At 46.5% G+C, this 17810-nt stretch overlaps 4 protein-coding genes across 4 annotated transcripts; 1 reads left to right on the forward strand and 3 right to left on the reverse strand.

Annotated features, from left to right (window-relative positions):
• Positions 1-1240: 1240 nt before the first annotated feature.
• On the reverse strand, positions 1241-2074 carry H6S33_003823 (uncharacterized protein; the record flags this gene model as incomplete). The annotated part of the gene is made up of 1 exon (XM_044835582.1): positions 1241-2074. One exon carries the CDS (start codon positions 2072-2074, stop codon positions 1241-1243), a length of 834 nt encoding a protein of 277 aa, XP_044691357.1.
• Positions 2075-9441: 7367 nt separating this feature from the next.
• Positions 9442-10747, reverse strand: H6S33_003824 (uncharacterized protein; the record flags this gene model as incomplete). Its single annotated transcript, XM_044835583.1, has 3 exons — positions 9442-9684; positions 9779-10471; positions 10535-10747. The coding sequence occupies 3 exons, from the start codon at positions 10745-10747 to the stop codon at positions 9442-9444; spliced, it is 1149 nt and encodes a 382-aa protein (XP_044691358.1).
• Positions 10748-11126: 379 nt separating this feature from the next.
• On the reverse strand, positions 11127-12507 carry H6S33_003825 (uncharacterized protein; the record flags this gene model as incomplete). Its single annotated transcript, XM_044835584.1, has 4 exons — positions 11127-11213; positions 11359-11377; positions 12185-12228; positions 12298-12507. 4 exons carry the CDS (start codon positions 12505-12507, stop codon positions 11127-11129), a joined length of 360 nt encoding a protein of 119 aa, XP_044691359.1.
• Positions 12508-13548: 1041 nt separating this feature from the next.
• On the forward strand, positions 13549-15950 carry H6S33_003826 (uncharacterized protein; the record flags this gene model as incomplete). The annotated part of the gene is made up of 12 exons (XM_044835585.1): positions 13549-13563; positions 13620-13682; positions 14331-14352; positions 14422-14484; positions 14690-14760; positions 14843-14948; positions 15018-15024; positions 15092-15101; positions 15450-15458; positions 15516-15565; positions 15805-15851; positions 15928-15950. The coding sequence occupies 12 exons, from the start codon at positions 13549-13551 to the stop codon at positions 15948-15950; spliced, it is 486 nt and encodes a 161-aa protein (XP_044691360.1).
• Between the last annotated feature and the right edge of the window lie 1860 nt (positions 15951-17810).

The following is a 17810-nucleotide window of genomic DNA, read 5'->3' on the forward strand; positions in this document are numbered from 1 at the left end:
ATAATTCGCTACAGTGTCTGTCTCTACTGTGTGTACATACCTAACACCTATAGGGGAGGCTTATAGAATCGAAAAACAACACAAATCCATCAGCTTTCAACACCAACATCAGTGATAAGCATGAAGAGCAAGTGCAAGTTTTTCTGGTAAGAAAGATTGAACTGGGCCGTGGTTGTTACTCACATAGGTAGGCCCTTGGCGATTCTCCTTGTTTTGGCTGCCTATGGAGAACGTTCGGTATTTGGTGGGTGATTGCTTTACAGCACTTCAATTATGTGCATATGTATGACACATGTGTTAGCTTGCGACGAACTGAGGTGGATGGGGAAATCGGTAACGGCGGAATAATCGCTTCTGGGATGAGCTTGTTTACCACCCCCCTTCCCCGGTATATGTGTCTGTTACTGTTGTGGTTGTCACTGGGATTGTAATTGGCCAGTGCTTGTTGCAATGGCGGGCCGCGGGCAATACTGAGTTTTACCGCCAGTACCATGTATGTGCTGGAAGATACAAAGAGAATTTACACCAAGATCTGCATTCCGAGTACATATACATGTGATCTTTGCTGCTGGATGCGCATCTAACCAGTTATTCGACCCTGTTATAATAAGCTGGGTGCAGGCATCTCTCAAAGTAGAACGAGTAGGTAAAGTGGTCAAACCCTTTACTCAAGACCATCCAATGTAATTTTACGTAATTCATGACTTGGCAAAAGCACTCAACAACTGGATACATGTACTGTAAACCATCTGAATGTTATGTAGTATCTCACCTTGCACCATCAACACCACCTGAGTATCATCTCGATCGCGAGCCCGTTGAAGATTTCTCCAATGACTGGCAGTCAAGATCTCACAAAATAAACTAGATCAGAATTTCTAGTGTACATAGAGTAGCACTTGATATACATACGGTATACCAGAGCCCCCTAGTATATCCCATGCCTGGTAAATTTCAATCCCTTCCTCTACCTTAAATTATTATAATACATTACTAAAACTGGTGCAACACTCTTCATCAAACGGCCCAGAGAATACACGAACTCTACTAATAATACTAGTACTACTTAATATTGAAAATATGAATATCAATTTGCTTTTTACTACCTACAAATGCCTCTAAACATAAGAAAAAGCGTTCAGCTGACACGAAATCAATTACTAGACTTCCATATCTCATCGACCACATTGGGATTGCCCCATTAACATTCCTCATTCATGCCTCCCTACCCATCTCCTTACTAGGCCCTGGCCCCTGGTCCATAAACCGTTGTATATGGCCTCGGTGCTTTCCCACCAACCCCGACTTCGCTCGCAGCATCCTCAATCCTAACAAATCCTTGCGGGAACGCCATTCTTCCCACCCCCGCCGCCGGAGGTGGTGGCAATGCTCTCTCTTTGGTCTTTGGGTGACTGGCCCTATACCTCTTGTGAAGCCAAAACAACCCTGCGCACAGCGCCATCCACCCCACAATCCCGCCAGCGACAGCGCCAATTATTGTGGTTGCCCCTACATCTGGTGCGGCAGCAGCAGTTGTCCCGGCAGCAACAGCGGTGGCAGTGCTATCAGCAGCGTTGACGCGGACCTCGCTGGTAGTTGTACCATTGCCATTCTCCGCTGCATCAGTGTTCACATTGTCAACAGTGTTACTGGCCGTCGTCTGGTTCGTATTCCCGTTCTCGTCCCCCAGTGAGGCAACATTGCCCTCATCCTGACTTTCCGGTTGATTGCTGGTTAACATGCTCCCTCCATCTACTGCCTCGCCATAGCCCGCCGGGGTGCCGTCACAGACGGTGCCGACGGGACAGCAGCCGACTACATTAGAGGGAGTACGAGTACATAGCGTACTGGAGGGACAACAGGTGTTGTTGCTGCAACAGGTCGAGCCCTGTGGGCAGTAACCGGTTCCGCAGGTTGTTGCACGTGGTGCGAGAGTATGGGCTGGGCTGGTGAGGGGGAGAGTTGCTGGAATTATAGTTGGGTTGCTTGAAATGGCAAGAGAGGCGACGAGGTTGGGAGCAACGAGTGCCAGTACGTATACAGTGATGATCAAATGCAGTTGTGATAAAAACATGGCGAATAATCAGTGATTAAAAGTCGTAATAGTAAAATCTAATAGAAGCCTGAGGCCAAAGTTTGGATGAAAGAGTGTATTGAAAATGAAGATATCAGTTGCAATAACTGGATTCGGCCACCTGGACTGAACTGAACTGAAATAGGTACACAGAAAGGAATGTGAATGATTATCAGAAGTCGATCTCTCCCCCAAGGACCTGGGAATTACGACAACTTTATTTCCCCTCCAACCTTATCCAATTCCCCTGCTCTAACGAGGTTTCGACTTGGAAACACCAATTATACCACTCCTGGATAAAGCGACCCTCGTAAAATCCACTTAACACCCCAGAATAGGACAATTTGCATCCACGGCGGTTGCAGAATCGCCCTGTGTGGTGCTTTTGCAAGCAGGCGTGTTACTATAAATAGCATCGAGACAGGGGACAGGGGTATGGAGACGCTGGGCTTGCATGTGCAACCATTGGTGAAGGCGAGCGTGTAGCAGGATATTAACTCTAAACGCCAATGAATAAAGTTGTGAAAAGGGGGGGTTTCCGGGTGATTCTTTGGCTGGCGGTGATACTGATATGGGTTTCGATATAGAGCGATGATATTATGGTTATTACAGCTGGGGCATTGCACTGGTAGGTTGTACTGGTATGTTTGGTAGTACAGGAGTTAGACTGGTAGGGAAGGTTGTACCAACAGGATTGCTGGTATCACAAACTCAATACCTACGACCTACAGAGACCACTCGCAAGATTGTAGAGTGTTCAGGTATGTAGGCGGGATCCTTTGAGCACACATAAGTAGATACCACTTCTGATCAATAGAAAGAGTACCTACATGTACCTAAAAAAAATACAAATCAGGCCAGCGACTCAGCCGGGATCAGTCAGATCGGGCCAGCGAGCAAGCGAGCTTATCGATGGGATGCCTACATTATGTACACAGCACCACCATACCCACCGCCAAAGCATGTCTTGCTTTCTACATGCAATACTTGCTTACCTTATGATTATACCGCTAAATCTCGAGTTATTCGGGGGGTTGCCAAGGCAAAAAGCTGAGGATCTTCACCTTTAGAGGAAGCGATCTTCAAGAAAACAGCCCTCTTTTACAGGATCTAAACTAAATCTAGTTTAGCAGGTGGCCTTGGCAACCCCCCGAATAACTCGAGATTTAGCGGTACTCACCAACTCTAGAGCACCCCATAGAAGAGATTGGACGACTTGGATGTAGTATCTGTCATACCTTCCCCGCCACATGCACAGGTTGGCGATTGGAAGGGCAGATAGGATAGATCGGGCTGGGAATAGTATCTTCCGCTGCCTTTCACCGCTCGCATAATAGTGCTAACAAAATAACTTTACTTGCATCCGCATAGCCTAGGGTTTGCAAACCAGTATCCTCTCCCGTGAATTAATGAGGCGAATGCATGTACGAATTAAGGGACCGGCGGGGGGAAACAATGGTAACAGCACCCGCAAGTATTTTGCGAAATAATATTTTTGTTGATAACGGAAGGCCTCTGATTTGCACTTACTCAGTAAATACTGCGAATTAAATTCTTACTTGCTACTTGCATATCCAGGTTCTTGCCTACCGGGCCCGAGTATTTGGCAACGCGCCGTTAGACTGTGGGTCTTTTGGGAGGGTACAGGTTTGATTTGGCATGCCTACATACACGACCCAGCATCGTGTATGCATGTTAAGGTCGCGTAGTGGCGATTCTGGCCCGAATCATGCTTCTTCTATGTACTGTCTACAAGATTTTTTGATATCCGGTGTACCCATGCACGCGCCTCTGGTACTGGTTACATGAGCTGGAGTTTGGCGTTTTGGGCGTGGAAGTAATTGCTCAAGACATAGGTAATCTGGAAAATTTATGTAATCAGCAGCACCACCCCCAGGTATGATTCATGACTCCAGTTCGATATACTCCTTGCTTCGCAGCCTCCTATTTCATAGAGCGCACAAGAGGAGAGGAAGAACGAGAGGCCGCGAATATTCGAATATCAATAGCTAATAGTAGTAGTAACTGGATCATCGTAGAGTTTCATAGCTCGCATATTATAGTCAAGAGGAGCACTCACCATGCGCCAGCATAAAAATCATGTGTACGCAGTACCAATCAAAAAATTCTTTCTTCGCCCGAGCTCGAAATGCAGTGGCCGCAATGTACATACTTCACTCTTCTCAGCTGACCCCGCAACTATTAAGAAGAATTCAGCTTAAAAATACCAGCGCAGGGAATCATGCTTTTCGAAGTAATTGAAGTATTGAGGGCGTCTAGTTCTAGCGCCTTGGTAAGCTAGTTCATGTCGCCTACAGTGTCCCATATTTGATGATTGGTGAGAATGGCAGAAGAAATTGATTGGACACCTGCAGGCGAATTTGGATTTCCTACGCTGGTTATCCTGGATCGATTGATCACTTGTGCCTCTAACATGATATCGATAGCAACCTGGGGAATGGGATATTTCCATACAGCGTTTAGCCTCAATACATAAGTCCCCGGATTCTCATTCTCCGTGCCCGCATCTTAGAATAAAGTCTCCCACTGGTGGAAAGGTCTGTGCTAGCAGTGCTTAGAATAAAGTCTCCCACTGGTGGAAAGGTCTGTGCTAGCAGTGCTTACCAAGAGTCTCCCTCCCCGCTCTGCACGCCCATCATGCGTATTTTTCTTTTCTGTCTCGTTTAACCCTTCAACTATTAAAACCCAGGCGGCCGGGAAACCCACCTCAGGCGAGACGAATCAGAGCCGATGATGGTCGAATGACAGAGGTGCAGTGAGGGGTGGTGTTAGGCGCAGCAGCGCGTTAAGATTTACACGCGATCTGCATATTGTCCAATCGATGATTTCGCCTGGAACCTGGCACGACCCCTCCCCCTCAAACTTGGCTTGGAGGATTGTAATCCAGTTTTCAGAAAAGCATCGTGGTATTGACCTTGATAGTTGTAGTAGCCGTGGCCCAGTCCCAATTCAAAAAATTGGGGGGCGATCGCATGAATGAATGGTATTGCCTTCTCATTCCGGAATATGTATGCTGGTTGTACCCATATCAAGGTCATGTCCGTTATTTCAATTGACCCTGATAGCAAATGTCTCTAGACCGGTAATCAGTGGCCTTGGGCTCACACTCAAAGTATCACATCGCTGGAGGGATGCTGATTTATCCTTCATCGCAATGAGGTGCCGTTATGTGGATGGACCAAAAACTGATGATGCAGTTCATAATTTGGTTTGGTTGTGATTGTTAGTTGGCCATGGAGTAGCCAATCGGTGTTGGTCCGACATCCATGTCACTTGCTCAGCCTTCCTCTGATTGGGAGATACGTGAGGTATACGAACCTTGGCGCCAAGGAAATAAGGCTAGGCACAAGACTACCAAAATCCTTTACTCTCTTCATTCAGGGCACGATATACAGGCACAAATTTACATAGAGCAGTACAGCTGTATCATACGAATGTAGGTACTACTCTAGTATCTCGTTTTTTGCACGGACCACCAGAAAATATCTTATGATGTTTCGCCAAGAAATTGTTGTATGGCAGACCAGGCCCGTTTCAAGAACGTCAGAGAACTACGGGTAGAAGAAGATTTGCAAACGTTTGAGATTTCAATGCATGTCTGTTGGACTCATCTGTGAAAATCTGCACATGTCCTACGAGGACTAATGAACGAAGTCTACATGCGCGTAACTGAAACCCAAACAAGATCCGTACTGCACTTGCCCTCCCGGCAGAATAATATCACAGAAACTACATAGCCGCCATGGAAAGCCTTCTTGTTTGCTGATTACATATTGATAGCCCTATGTCTCAAATTATCTTTCCCCAGATTCTCTCTATTTCCCGGGGTTGGCTTATGAAAATGGTCTGCTGAAGCCATCAAATCTTATGCCTGTCGTGAGTACTTCTGGATACGTCGCCTGTCTGATCTTTGTACGACAAGAAGCATAACGTTCTTCATCTTCTTACTTTGTTTCTCATCCTTCTATCATCATTCCATCATCATTCCATCCAGCTTAAGATCGTTCTTTGAATAGATCATCCATCAGCTTTCTTCTTGATGTAGATTCCACCTACAACTGGCTAGGATTATCACGTACCCTGTTGTTGGCGACTAGACAGGGGTATCTTTTTGGAAAAGACAAACCAGGCTCTTTTTATTGGCCCAAACCACCCTGTCTTTGAATATTTGGAATCACTCAACGGTTGTAGTCCAGACTGTTACTCGGTGTGCAATGTGATAGGTTGTATGGTATCCCATCAATAGATTAACACAATGAATTCCCCTAGCGAAGAATTGAATCATTAATAGCTAAATCGTTTCTCGGTTGTTGACGAAAGAGGTTCGATAACGAACGGGCATTTGCTGGTCATGAGCAATGGGAAATGATTGTGAGCCAGGCGTTTTCCCTCCACTGATTTCCGCCCTTCTAACTAGTCGATAGATTGTATTCAAACAGTTTCGCCAACGACACAGAAAAGAGTGTAAACTCTCCATATAAAGGCCTTGGCAGGGTATTTATTTGATTCTGCGCACCCACTGGCCTTGTCTCCGACCCTGACTTCCCTGTCTGGCGACTTCTAAGATACCTATATTCATATACATCCTTCACCCATGTACTCTACCTGTCTTACCGACACAAGCGAGCAGAACTCATGTTTAGCGAAACGCCCCACTGGGGCAGCCAGACCACCGATGATTACATGTAATCAATTAACTATCCTGGTTGCAAGCGCGGCTTATGCCATAAGGTTTACACGCGTTTGAAGTTAACAGCAGCTAATTATACTTGTGAGTCTGAACATATATATTCCTAGTTTACCCGTCTCGCCACATTTCTTTGCTGCGTTCAATAACCGCCGCCGCCGCCGCCGCCGTACTACATCCACATATAAGTGGAGCCGTGGTCATACAGGGCGGCGACTAAACCTAATAATAATAATATGCGGTACTGATAGATACTCCTTTAACCCCCTGGGGGAACGGGAATCCTTACTATTGTGTTATAGCAGCAGAATTTTGCTTTCAAAAATACTTATTTCTATAACTTGTGCCCGGGAATGCGGTGTCAGAAAGTAGCAAAACTCAATCAACCCACCGGCGGGGAGGTCTAGAACAACCACCTCGCTGGCATGAGTATACCGATCCTACACGCCTAAAGCTTAAGGGCGGCACCACCGGGGGAGGCAAAGGCTAGAATTACACCTTTCAATGTACCAATCATATAGCCTCGGTAGGACGTTAAGGCCATCGATCAGGGTTGGATTTTTAATACGCGTGAGGCTGTCTATGCCTATATTCTTCTTCATAGACTCATAAAGCAATATGTCCCGTCCTTAATTTATACTTGGCAACAGTCAAGTGATCTGTTTGATATGCGGCATCTTGTCAAAAAAGGTTGTAGTGGGTAATGATAGAAGAGCACTTATGGTGCGGTGTGCGTTGGCAAAGAATATAGGTAAAGGTGCCCCTTGAGCTGGAGATTTGGGATTAGGATCTGAGTTTGAGATCTGGGGGCTGATCGGCTTGACTGGCAAGCAGTGAGACGGATGGTTTTTTACGATTCGGAAGTGAAGCTCCGTGCCCAACCCAACTCTAAAGAAGAGTATGTAATCAGAGTCTACTCTACTCTATTAACCCGAGTCTTTGGTAACCAGTAGATTTGGCTAGAGTGCTTACTCTTTACTCGCACACACATATGATTAGAGGTGCAGTACGAATTGTGTTTTAAATTGTTCTGCACGCATTATTGGCTGACTGGCAGAATAGAACCACCATTCCAATTAGCTTGGCGACCATCTTGTGCTTCTTCGCACGGCTAAACAACCAAAGTCGCATAATTGAAAAACTTGCGCTGGCCGGTCGCGGCCACACTGAAGGAAGAATCTCTGAATTTTATGCACCACAGTATTATGCAACCGAGGATAGCAGGCATCATAATCTTACGTTTAGTCAACAGGTAATCCAACGCGAATCCTATCAAAACCCTTTCGTAAATCTTCCTAGGGGAAAATTTGAATTAAATATTGGCACTTGCGGTAAATGCAACTGCAAAGCATACATGCGTTTGGAGACGAGAAACCGAGTGCTTGCTCATGATCATGCTCGGTTGCTATGGGACCTTGCTTCTTTGGGATCAATCAGGGGGGGTCTGCCCAGACCACGGGCCAGGCAGGTTGGGGTTTGAGGTTTGGAGGCTTTATGATCCTTTTTTTGCTAAAATTCTAGGGTCGGTCACATCCATACCACCAGCCTAGAAGCGCGAATTAATAGGTCAGGCGTTAAGGCGTGTACGGACACTGTCAGTTCCCGTTCTGCCCGTAAGCCGCACCAAACGGAATCAGGGAATAAATTCTTCACGGCCAGCCGCTATAGCTAATAATATATCACATACATACATCGAATCCTCGGCCTCTCTCCTGCATTTTCTCCGCATAATATTCGATCGTGGAGGACACTTGATCATGTATACCAAAATTACTTTTACGCGCGGAGTAGGAGAGGATCATAGGTTAGGGGGAGGAAGAAGAAGAGGATTAAGCGATGTCCATACGGGCGGTAGGCGAAGATACACGCAAAACGCGAAGTCAAATAGTGGTGGAGAGGAAGAAAGGTGGGAAGCACGATCGTGTGCAATCGCTTGTACGATTTGGTTTGCGCGATGGGAGGGGTGGTTATTTAGAAGCATGGGGATCGGGGACGCGCGGAAAAGCTATTGAATGTGATTGATTGGTCAGGCATCCATTCTGGACCCGAAAGTGGATAAAGATTGGTCTGTCTCAGGAACGAAGGGTAAGGAGCAAAAAAAGATATTTTTATTTGCTTTTTGATTCCGTGATTTAAAGGTTGATTTGGATTTGGATCAGCATGTATTAGATATCGATTCCTAACTAAAACTACCTAAATGCAAGCTTAAGTAAACCGGCCCACAGCCGACACCCTACGCTGAACTGTCTTAGCCCAAAAGTCCACACAAAACAATAATAATACCATAAACTCATACCACCTTTAACCAAGGAGAAATCACTCATGTTGACACAACTTCTAGTAGGACGCCGCCAGCACACACAAAAGAAATGAAAGTACAAAACTCCGAAACGCTCGATAGACAAAAGGAAAAAGAAGAGGCGAGAAAACATGGAGGGGTCGTGAATTTACATAGAGAAAATAACAAGAAAAGGGTTGATACAAAGAAAAGATCGCGCCGGAGGGATTTGCTGAAAGAAAAAAGGGCAAGAAAAGAAAATATACAATATCTCCATAGCTAGGTCTCCCAGTCGTTATTCCAGTAATATCTGGCAGAAAAATTAATGGTCATCAAAGACAGGAAAAAGCATCAGAAACAGATAAGGAAAGTAAGAATCAGCTAAATGCAGAGGTTGAAGACTGATATTTTCGAGATGTGATTTGACGCTGTCATCTCATACGTCTGCTTCCTGAATTCATCCGGATAATGAATCCCACTCTGTGGGAAGCTTCTTAGGGGTGGTAAGTGAATTGGTCCTTCGCTAATGCTCGTAGTAGTAAATTCAAAATTTTGAAATCGTGTTTTGATTGGATCTAGAGTAGGACTAGAGGAGTCATCGCAGCTACTGCTACTAATCACAGACTGAAGTATCATGGACCGTCGTTAGCACAGCTTGATCCAATTTGTTTTCATCTACATTTCCGCCTAATGTAGGGATTTGTCAAAGTCAAGGTACCTTTGAGTCGCCCCGGTCGTAGCACAGGCCGCCAGTACCAATAGGTGACCGCCTTGAGCTCTCCCACTCGTGCTCTCCGCCCTCTACGTGAAAACTCATTCTTGCACCACTGTTTGCTCGAAGCTCTGCTGAAGTTGTTGTATTGTGCCTGCTGCTGGCCCATCTTCCCCTTGCCCTCCTTCTTTCCGTAGAGTCGAATCCCCCAATATCGCTCTCTGATCCATCCTCCCTCCCGTCGTCATCCTCTTTCCTTAGTTGAGGAGAAACATTAGTAGCGTAGCGTTTATTTCTCTCGGCATTTTTCTTCTCCTCGATGCTGGCTTTGATGACACCCATCCACTCATAGCGTCGATTCGTTGATGGAATAAGTCCCAAATCGGGTCTTGAAGGCTCCTTCTTCTTGCGAATCTTGACGGGAAAGTCGAGAATTCTGTAGTAGCGTGATTGGAGGCCACTCTCGGAACGAATGTGTGGTTCAGATTCAAATGGGTGCCAGTGGTTGTTGTAGAGCTGAACAACCTTACGCCAGGACATTGCCAAGTCATCTCGGCAGAACCAGATGAAGTCTTCTTGCTCCTTAGTGTACTGGGGACGAGGCGCCCGCTTCTTTTTAGGGCTAGAATTATGGGGAGATGGTGAGTGGTCATGGTCGTCGTGTGAGTGTTTTCGTTTATGTGGAGGTATTGATGTGATCTGCAGGGGAGCTGAAGTCAGGATGGCAGCTAACACTGAAGCTGGGGAGTGGGGCATACATACCTCTTCGCTGAACGACCTTCCCTGTGAATAAGAGCCCTCTGGCGAAATTGGCTCTGGGGAAGATGGTGTGTTTAACAGGGATTGCAGTCCTGTGCGGTCCTGCTGCTGGGACATGCTGACAGCTGCCGGAGAAGTAGTACTGAAGTTGCGGTCCTCCCGTCTTGATTGAGATGCTGGGAATGAAGGGCCCAGCATACCATTTATGGAGAGCATGAAGGGTGAAATAAAGTCTTTGTCTTATAGGCTTTTTTTTTTTTTGTGTTGTCTGTTTCGGAGGTGGTGGAACGCTGTGGGAGGTGAAGGTGGATTGTGGATGATGTTGTGGGTATTCAAGATGAATGAATAAAACCAAAGATTGAACGAACGAATGTGGTATGGTGACCTACCGGCTAGTAGTAATGGGCTTCAGATCAAGTGAGCAGCTGTGTTCGACGCGATGGGGATAGGTAGCTATTTATCCCTTGGCTCGAGTTGTCTGTCGTGACAGCCCAGCTGCGGTAGGGCCTAGCCTTAAAGTGATGGATGGGATGGTGGACGACCGGGGGGAACAAAAAATTGATTTTGCTGGTAGGTAGGGGTGCTCTCAATAATCTCATGCGGCGGTAGCGCGCGTCTGGCTACCACTGCCACTGTGCAATGGGCGGTGAACTCGAGTTAGGGTCTGGGGAAGCTTCGAAGTCTACAATCTCTGTGTCAACCTTAAGTCCTATCCACCAGATAACAGATAGAGAAATCTATGTAGATACACTGCTGTATGGAGCTCGAGGAAATGTGGACTGCCTAGAGATTTGGAGATTGTGATTGAGTATGAAGTTCACTATCACCTTTTGTAAAAATATATATCTATATAATTGTGATTTTTTCAAGTCCCAATATTTCAGGAACTATCCAGGCACTCAAGTTTCCAAGTGCTGAAAATATCGGGGGTGCTGCTTTGTTCTGTTCGGTAGGAAAGAGTTCAAAGAACACCGCACATCCACTTCGACGCGGCTAATTTGGGGGAAATGCGGTTGATCTCGTGTATTCCCGTGCCGCACATCGCCATTGGAAAGATTGACGCCAGTTGATTGCCCCCGTCCGCAAGTACGTTCTTTTCCGCTTCTTCTCCGTTGCATCGCCTCGTTCTCGCGCAATGCGCAATGCCAGTCAGAGAATGTTTGTTTCTATTATGACTTCTACCTTGTACCTGCCTGAGAAATGAAGTCTTCTCCTCCTCCACCACCCCCCGGAAAAAAAAGATATTTAACCTTGCGGGAAGGGCTGACCGCGGTGATGCCACTAATATCGGGGTACTTGACCATTTGTGATAGCCGGCCCACGCAACGGCGCGGCAGGGGGCAGTAGAGTAAATGCAAAGAAGTGGTTTCAGCCAGCTGAACATAGTTTCCACCTCCATGATCATGACCATCAATCAGTCCTGGCGACATGAACCTCCTCACTGCAAAGAAAGAGCACTAATAAAGTGAAATAGGTAAATAGGCTGCCATTTATCTTGATACGTTTTAGGTAGCTGCGAGCACTCGAATTGACAGTCGAGAACCGACTTGTCTGGACTCTGGACAGTGCCCACTGCGATTCTTCAATTGGGTATGGATTTCGAAAAATCAAAGCGATTAAACCGCGGCTGATAATATTTAGCTATTTACGCACGTAGCGATAAAGATTTTTGGAGGTGTGCAAGCACACTGTTCTCTCTTTGTGCATATGAGATTATTCTCATTATTAAGAGATTCAACTTCATCGAGACAAAGAACTCACCATACCGGGCCAGTCAGCAGTGGAACACTGACCGAGAGGGTAGACTGGGGCGCTTCCGCGCTTCTGCCAGACAGGGGCCCCGTCGGCTCTTTCCTGAACGAGCTTTCAACGGTCCACAGCATCTTGACTCTTGGTTGCGCCTTCGCCGTCCAACCGCATGCTGCATAATCTTCCTGTATTGTATCCCAATCAAAAAGGACTGTACTCATCTTCATCTTTGCCCGCCTTCATTTCAGGGTATTTCCAGGGTTGGCCAAATTCTCGCTTCTCCAAAGAAACCGTTTCCTCGGCTCTTCTAGTACGCATGCATATTGCTGCATGGAGGTGATCGTGATATAGGTGTGGTGGGGTGGTGGTTGTGGTGGTAAAGCAAATTCATATACTTAGTAACCCCACTCCACCCTTCCAGCTGCACAGACGTTCAAACCAGATACTGCAAACCGTGTTTTTCCCCCCTCCCCCCCTTGTGCGCCCCCTCTTCACGAGATTCGTTCGTTGACAGGTGTCCCACGTCTTCTATTTTTGACGATCATCAAGATCATCCTAACAATTGAAGCTAGCTCTGCACAAACGCCTTTTTCTGCATCAAGGGATTTCCCTCGATATCATACACTAACTAACCCCCTTACCTCAGGCTAAGGGTATCTCAGACAGTGCGACTTTATTATAATCTCATAGCCGTGGAACCACATGTTATTGAATGACTTAAATACCTACACAGCCATGCGGGGGAATCTTTGTAGGCGATGTCGAACTGTGTAGGCCTAGCTCCCTCGATTGGGGTCAATGTGCTCAGACAGTGGAGCATTACAGAGGAACCCGGCCTACGCACTGAACCGAAAGATGATTCGGTGTTCATCCAGTATCTCATTTTTCTTCCAATCACCCACGGGAGACTTTCCTGTCCTCGTATTTACTCACGGTTCTATAGCTGAAGGGCAGTCCATTGGTAGCGACCTTCGGATACCTCGGGCCAGGGTCTAGCTCTGAAACTCTTCTCAAATCTGATATTTCGCATAGCATCAAGAGATAGATGCACACTACAAGTAAATGCTCGAACTAGTGCCGCATCCCGATCATGGCGTCTGCCCTATTCCCCAGAATCAGCTACTTGGCCCGCTTGCGCTTATATTTTGATTGACCGTCGACAGTATTAAACGCGGCGGAATGAGTAACATGGACGTAGTATCATGTAGAGTATCCTCTAGTCAGCTAGATCAAAAGAAGAAAAAGCAATAATGGCTGTCGATCCATAGATGTATTGCCATCAAGTACGTGGCCCGCTTAATAAAGAGAAAAGTGATGATGGCGCTGATAATTAAGAAAGGTATCGCCTATCTTCTTATCAACAGGAGAAGTTGTACTACATAACTGTGGTTTGAGTTTGCGAGTACGTACGGGGCAAGCACTGACGCAGAGTCAGATCACACATCGTTCAACCAGGCTTTGCAGATGCATTGCAGTTCAGTTTTACTCCTTCCAGTTCTAGTACTATCTTGCTGGTCGCCGGTCGTTTGCCTATTTTTTTTTTGCTTTTGCTTTGATGCCGGTTGGAGGGACATGGCCATGGGCATGGGATTGTGTGGTGCACATTTTGTGCGGCAATACCTGATTACTTACCCTAGCCCTGATCTCTTTATTGGTCTCCATATTTCTTTTCTGCAGAAAGGGAACCGAGAGGAATTTTTCTCTGCGGAGAATATATTGGGTTATGTGATACGCCCGCAGTGTATCAAATACGTAGCCCCATGCATTAAGGGTTCAATATGCTGACAATCTCACATGACAAACCAGCATGCGTAGCATTGAGTACCCGCGCGTAATTGATTCCTGAGTTCGAACAAGCCAATCGTTTTGAAAAGACTCCGGGCTGAGGATCCTCCATCCCCCACCCACTCACTTAAAAAAAGATGGTGATTGGTTGACGAAGCAGTCCTTTGGTGCTTTCTTTCTTTATTGAGATTTAGTGGGGTGGAACTTGGTGGGGAACACCTCGTCAATAATTACCTAATTCGGTTTGATTGTCTTGTGCGAGAAGGAAAAACTCGCCCCTAACCCTGGTAACGAATAATCGTCACAGATTGGGTGTCTGAATTATAAAAAAAGTCTAATTTATAGATGGGTCACAGGTTATCGAGACTGTGTCCTCCATTGTCGCCGCATCACAAACTTCCTTTGTGACACCTCTTTCAGTAACTTTGTCCTTTAAGTCTTGGCATATATATCACTCCACAAATACAGAGAGATATCGACACATGTACTGAAAGTTTATTACGCCTCGACAGGTCTTACTTCAACAAGAGACAGTCTTTGAACGCCAATTCTAATTCTACAAGATTAGAACACACCTCCCTACTACAGTACAACGATGTTTTTCCAGAGAATACGTTATGATAGCTCAAACATTCGAAGTACCACCGGCCTGGAATACATTTGGTTTCATTCAAGCAATTAAACATGCCAAGCTTGTAAGGCATCTAAAACTCTTTAAACAATGTTTTTCACAATTTACACAATTCACACGAAAGCTTGATCATCAATTGATTACAGACTACCTCCCCAATGGGGAGATTAGCCCTCAATCACAAGCTAGGGGCGTTGTTGAAGGGCCGGGGGAATAGAACAAATCCCTCAAGTCCAAGGCTCCAATTCCCGGGTTCTCGAGATCAAGGCTTCATCTCAGTCATTCTCAAACTCATCGTTTCTCGGTGATCACCTCCGGGAGGCGTAAGGTAAGTCTCATCAAAGCAAGCGAATTGCGCTAAGAAAATTTGGCAGTCATCTAGCTAATCATAACAGGTGCTTACAGGTCATCTAACCCAGCTACCAGCCAATCCCTAAAATATGCAATGACCAAGGGACAGCAGCAGATATCGGAATTGACCAATTCCCTAAATTAAGCGCCCGCGGAACCTACTCGTCCCCCACCTTACCTCCCCTCCTTCGTACTCAGCTACCGGCGGTACTCAGCCCCTCGATAGCTCTGTTCGATGCTTAGCGGGCGGCCCTACGCAAGGCACTCTCTCTCACGGGATTCATATTAGAATCTTCGGACTTACCCCGCCACGTGAAGTTGAAACGGCCGAAGGGGGCTTGATATTGCCCCTGCATGGATGGATAGATATAGACATTCATGTGTTCTCACTCGTCTCAGTAGAGCATCCAGGTAACACTGGTTCCCACCTTTCGGTATATTCCTAAATTTGGCGAGCTGAGGGGATAGGGGGCAAATGAATCGAAGGCATCAGCGAATATTCCAGATTTTGTCTCGTGGTCTCTGAAACACACAGGTGACTGTCCCTACCATAATTACGGTGTTTCTACCCCAGATGTGTAGCCAATTGTTTTACCACAACCACACAACGGCAATCACCATCCCAACCATTGATAATGAGAACAAAAACACCGCACTGTCACGTCCTGCACGCAGACTGACATCATAGGAAACTCAATGATCCAATCCTCCCCCTAATCCAATGGAATAGTGGAATAATTTGACAGAACATCTATAGGGAGACTGGATGTAGTTTCCTGCAGTTGATGGCAAAGACACATCTAAGTACATGCACCTTGCGTACCCTGCTTAAACATCCGTGAACTGAACTAAACCAAGCCATCTCGCATGAACTTGAAAGCTCTGCCTACTTGCCTACGATGAGGCTGAAATGACAGGGCATATCTCATCCATATCAATCTCAGCCTCAACGGCGAATTCCCTTCGTTAGGCCTTCCATACATTCCCGGAGAATTCTTTCCAACGAAAGTAGCGATCTAGGGCATCCGAATCGGCCAACCCCAATGCTTGTGGGGGGAAGCGGGAGTGGGGGCGTCAACGGGCATTTAACGCATGAATTGAGGCAACGAGGCAGGGTAGCTAGCTGCAGGACATGATGTCAGTCCCATGTTGGAGACGGAGGTTGGTTCATATCCATCCGCGCGATTGATTCTGATACTGCGGGTTCTGCTGGGTTCGAAGGCCGTCCCGTTTCTTTCTTTCTTTCCATTCCATGTATAAGCCACCCTTTCTTATGCCTCATGCGCGAGGTATCGAGGATTGCGTTTAACCGACTTGCGTTCTTTTTTGCACAAGTGCGGAGTTGAGTCTGCTTCGGCGCGTAGGCGGCTACATCCGCGCTAACTCTATTTATTATTGATAGCCCATAGCTTGGCACAAAGTATAGTAGGGTCGCGGCCGCTATTACGTAATCATCCGGAGAGAGCTCTGCAGGATTTGGCGAGAGGAAGGAGGAGCGATACCCGCCCATGCAATGTGAGGCGTCAGACTGTCCTCAGGCATGGTCCGAATATAATAGATTAGAATTACCGGCCAGCATACTCCAAAGGACGAGATATCCATGGCCCGTCCAATACCTAAATGTTGTTATTCGGTACGTGCGCTTCCTCTACTTGTATGTTTCTATTAATTCGAAACGCTGGGAATGCTACTACTGCAAGATTTTCCACTCTACTAATGCTGACATAAACTGTAGGGCTACGCAAGAATCTAAACCCTTTAATGCAGAAGTGGGAGCTTGTTCGTTACACAATGAAGCGAGGAACCCGAAATATAACCCGGCCCGGGCATGGATTGGGATCTTGGAGTCAATAGGGAGAGCGGATCTCGGAACGGCCCAGCTACCTCAGTGCTGGTTATTGTAGTCTTTGGTGTTGTGGCATGGCTACATAATGCAATATACCGGTGGAGAGGTTCGCCCGAAACTTTGAAATTCGGTGTCTTTACAGAAGCAGGCATCGGCCGGAAAAAGGAATAGCCCAAAGAACCAACACAGAAGGGGGAACAGGACAGGATGGAAGGGGAACTCAGCGATGTGGTTTGCGTCGTACCACTTTCTTAACCTGGGGAGATTTTCAACCGAGTATTTTGACTGCACATGCCAACATAAATGTAGTAAGGACTTAATTCCTCAGGTACTTGCCCTAAGTACTACGACCAAGAAGGAAACCAGTGTAACGGCCATACTCCGAACCTCACACGGAAACACGGTTAATCACTCGGCATCTTCCGCAGGCCATAGCGCATTCACCCTCTTCTCATTGGAGGCTGTTAGAATGTAGCCCCGTAGATCCTCATCGGCCACGTCGTCCGATGCTTCCTGAAGGTTTCTGAGGAATTTTTCTTGAAGTCGGCACCCTTGTCGAAAGCTTGGTCTACATGTTCATCCGGTCTCTTGGTATGGATCAATCATGGCACACAACAACAATAACAACAAATGGAGATGATAAACAGCCTCAGGCGGAGGGAATGACAGATAAAATAAACAATATAAACGAAAAAGGCGGAGGATGATAAGGCCCGACCTCCGCAACGTTAATAAGAGCCCCATCTTAAGCGAGATAATATCAAGAAATCCATTGGTCGTTCCTCCATCTCCGGCATGGGGGCAGGCGAGTAAAATAGCAAAATACATACGCTCGTACAGTACGGGAAAGGGGGATGGAGTGCTGCATGTACCCTAATTCGCATCATTTGCGAATTTTGAATTGAAACCGTATCCTA

This window comes from Morchella sextelata (genome assembly GCF_020137385.1).
Source record: "Morchella sextelata strain SCLS chromosome Unknown scls_16, whole genome shotgun sequence".
Classification (NCBI taxonomy): domain Eukaryota; kingdom Fungi; phylum Ascomycota; class Pezizomycetes; order Pezizales; family Morchellaceae; genus Morchella; species Morchella sextelata.